Below are 3,842 nucleotides of genomic sequence, written 5' to 3'. Positions count from 1 at the left end.
CACGAAACGAATCCGTCTTGGTATAAACCTTGCTGCCATCTTTCACTACTGTTGAAAGCAATTGCTTGCAATCCAAATTTTAACAAACCAAAGTAAGTAGTTCATGCATTCGTTCACGTGGAAGAAACATCCAGACACATACTGTGCAACTGTTCAGTTCTTGCCAGAACTACTTGGAAAAGGATTTCCAGATCTTGAAGTGTTCAGCACCACTTCTACGCACAGGATATTTTGGGAACCATAAACTAACGGAAAATTAATCAGTGTCCACCACGAAATTTAAGAGAATTAAAAGTCCTGTCGAAAAACGAAGTCATCTGTGTTTCTGCCCGGATACTTAAAAGTAACAGTATGGGTTAGAAAGGTCTTCGTCAGGCAGGTTCTTTTCGGTAACTACGCCATCTATTTCCACATCACGTGATGGTATGTTGACATGAATCGTAAAGCGCAGGTCAAAACAGTCGCGTTTGTTTTGAGGAGCAAAAAGTGCTACTCTTCAATCGAATCGAGGTATTGAAGTTGTCGGATGTCAAGCCTAAATCAAAGTACTTCTTTTAGAGCACCGAACGCTTTGTAGTATCACAGCACACGTAAACGCACCATGAATAGTTCTAGTAGACGGTAGATCTCACGGTTCGGTACGGAGTTGCCTTTATGATAACCGATCTACCTTAATCCACGATCTTTGCGATAACTCTAATTTTACAATTTTGGCACGGTGTCCTTCCCCACCAGTGCACCTAGGCGCATTAGATTTATTCCTCTACTCTACTTCGCTACAGTTTGATTACATGTTATGATCCCTGAACCCCACAATAGCGATCATCTGCCGATCGTACTCCCTCCCACAAAAACCATCGGAATCAACGGAAGTTTTGTAGGGCTTCGTAGTTGGTTCTTAGTTCTACGGAATGGTTGTGAAACAATGTTCCACATACTCTCCTGAAATATAAAAAAATCCAACTTTTTCACAAGCATTTTATTATTCTTCATTCCACCGATCATCCTCCCCCTTCCTATAGATCGCAATCATCTCGTCACACTTCCGATCGTCGTTAGCTTCATTGCGAACAATCCCACATAATTGGTTTATCAGACAGCTACCATCGCAGCCCCGTTCCAGGAAAGGATCTCCACGTTTCACCTTGAATTCCCAGTAGCGATGAAGATCTGTGGGCGTAGATCCGAACCGACGAGCCAGCCCGTCCAGAGTTGCAGGCGAAACATTCGGTATGCTAAAGTCCCGCGAAAAAGAATACAGATCCTGCCACAGTGGATCCCTTAACGGATGCAGATTGGCTTCCGTTAGGTTGAAGTAGAACGATTCGTAATCGGTGACTTCCTGTAAGGTAGAAATTTTTTAACCTGTGATTTCTCTATCCTAACATCCAAAACTTACGAAGGTCTGTGAATTCACATAGTACACGATGTAGTTTGGATTGTAGTTGCTGAACGGGACGGTACCTCCACCGTTGAATGCCACATTTATAGCGAACTGTGGACTGGCAGCCGAATAAAATATATTAAACTCATCGGCGTGAGTGTGACCGTGGAAGTGAGCCGTTACAGTATCCCAGAAGCGATCGAGAATACGTCGATACTGTCGAGCCCAGGTAACGAGCGTTGATCCGGAACCGATCGGGATATGTGCCAAAATGTGAACCTTTTCTCCGGCCGTTTCAGCTTGCAGTAGGGTATCATGTAGCCACTGAAGTTGGCCCCGGAGATAAGCTGGGTCATAGAGGATCCACCAGTTAAAGGTGTAGGCATCGTTATTGTTAAGACCGATTATTCGGAATCCTGGACGTACGAGAACCGTGTAGAATCCGCCTCGGGTAATAGTTTGCCTTGCCTCAGCCGGGAGCCACTCACCCCAGAGGTCAGCAACCAATTCATATACCCAAGAGGCTGAAAACTCCGGTGCTGTGATATGACTAGGAGCATACACATTCGTTGGAGTGATCTCGTGGTTACCAAGCACATTGTACACCGGTTTGTAAGGGAAAACCTCCTTCAGTAGACTACTGGTACGGGTTATGGAACGAATATTCCCGGCGATGGTCGTCTCCCAAACCCCATGATCTATGATGTCCCCCGTATGATAAACGTACGTTGCATCCGGATGCTTTCGACCGGCTTCACGAACCGCATCCTCGACCGCTTTCCATGGGGAGTCACAATCGCGATAATCACCCCATTCTCCCGCACCATCGGCAGGATTGGCCGGGATGCCTTGACCCTCGCGACAACAGCAAGGTTCACCACAAACGGCATTGTATCCCGTGCGATAGTGAGGATCATAGTGCAGATCAGTCACGTGGATGATCTTAAAATCGCTAGCGCTGCGGCTTGGACCGGTTTTTGATGCAGTTATCGGAGTACCACCCGGGGAAATGTTGATGGTCCAGTCGAGGAATTCGGGATCTTCGAGAACGCAGGACCCGGACTGGAACACGACACCACAAACGGTTTGCGCGGAAAGGCTCGGCTTATTGTCGATGATGTACAGAAGGACGTCAATGTTTTTGTCAATAATTTTCACACAGTTTTCCGGTAGTAGAATTTCCAAAGATTCACACGTAGATGCAGCTTGAGCGGCGATTCGTTCGCGGTCCCAATTCAGCACTCGGCGGTACATCAGATAGGTGGTGACCAATGCTCGGCAGGCAGTACACTCCGTAGTTTGGTACGGGATAGGATGTTCGTCTAGCTCCAATCGGAACATGTCGGGCTTGTGGCGAAGATATTCGAACATTTCCTCTAGTCGAGCTGATTTGTTTCCAGTTTGGGCGTACTTCAGATGTTCGACGAGAAATTCTTGCTCGAATTGTTCTAAAGAAAAAAAAATAAATGAACCAATTGAAATTATTAATAATTATGTTTATGACGTCTCGGATGGTTTGATCTGGATGAATTTGAACGGCTGTCTCAGTCCACAAAAAGCTAATCGAATGTTGTTTACCGTCCGACGTTTCGGCCTTCGGTGTTGGCTTTTTTCAGGGGAATTACGGTTTTTCTTTTTTTGTTAAGTGGTTCATGTCGGACATTGTCGCACAAAAAACGAAAGACCATATTTCCCTTGAAAAAGGCCAACACCAAAGGCCGAAACGTCGGGCAGTAAACAACATTCGTTTCGCTTTTTGATGACTGATGCAGCCGTTCAAAGTTATTAATAATTGTTCAAATTACCATCGAATTTCTTTTGTTGTTGAACTAGCTTGTCATAGTTCCTTGGTTTGACCTGGTAGCTAGCTACTACTCCAAACAGAAGACCAACAAGTGCAAAAACTTTAATCCAACTCATTTCGAGTGCCGCCGTTCCGCGACGCGGTAATTCACAGACTAACTTTGCGGGGCAAAAAACAACGACTAGATTAACAGGTGCTGCTGCTGGACATGAGTTAGAAGAAGTGCCGTTCGTTTTCCAATATCCCACTGTCACCCGTTTATATAGGCCAATGAAACCTGTTTTCTTTTGCCCGGTTGTCGTGTTGTGTTTTGTTTTTACTTTTCAGTTTATTCGTGTTATCAAGATTTCCGAGACACATGCCGCGCGTAAGGGAACATGCGCGGTGAAAGAGAAAGATTACATATTTTCGATAATTTATTGCTTCGTTTGTGGACAGTCAGTCACGCCCGTCTATCGACGTCGGTTTCTCACATTGCCCGTGCGCAGGCGACGATTGATTTTATCTACGAATGTCAGGGTTGGTAGAAAATACAGAGGCTCGCATGTTGCTTATTTTTGGCTCATTTGACATGTTTACATACATTGCTTTCAATCAACAAAGAGACATTGACCGTTAGGCAGCATCGTGGGGGGTGAACTGATAAGTTGAGGT

General features: G+C 45.2%; 1 protein-coding gene across 1 annotated transcript; it reads right to left on the bottom strand.

Annotated features, from left to right (window-relative positions):
- Window positions 1-978: 978 nt before the first annotated feature.
- LOC131684298 (sphingomyelin phosphodiesterase-like) lies at window positions 979-3,409 on the bottom strand. The gene is made up of 3 exons (XM_058967036.1): window positions 3,190-3,409; window positions 1,400-2,832; window positions 979-1,342 (listed from the first exon to the last, which is right to left on the bottom strand). Exons 1-3 carry the CDS (start codon window positions 3,302-3,304, stop codon window positions 983-985), a joined length of 1,908 nt encoding a protein of 635 aa, XP_058823019.1. The 5' UTR covers window positions 3,305-3,409; the 3' UTR covers window positions 979-982.
- Between the last annotated feature and the right edge of the window lie 433 nt (window positions 3,410-3,842).

The sequence above is a fragment of the Topomyia yanbarensis genome, chromosome 1 (assembly GCF_030247195.1).
Source record: "Topomyia yanbarensis strain Yona2022 chromosome 1, ASM3024719v1, whole genome shotgun sequence".
Lineage (NCBI taxonomy): Eukaryota > Metazoa > Arthropoda > Insecta > Diptera > Culicidae > Topomyia > Topomyia yanbarensis.
The sequence above is the reverse complement of the archived record's forward strand: the minus strand, read 5'-3'. Positions and strand labels throughout refer to the sequence as shown.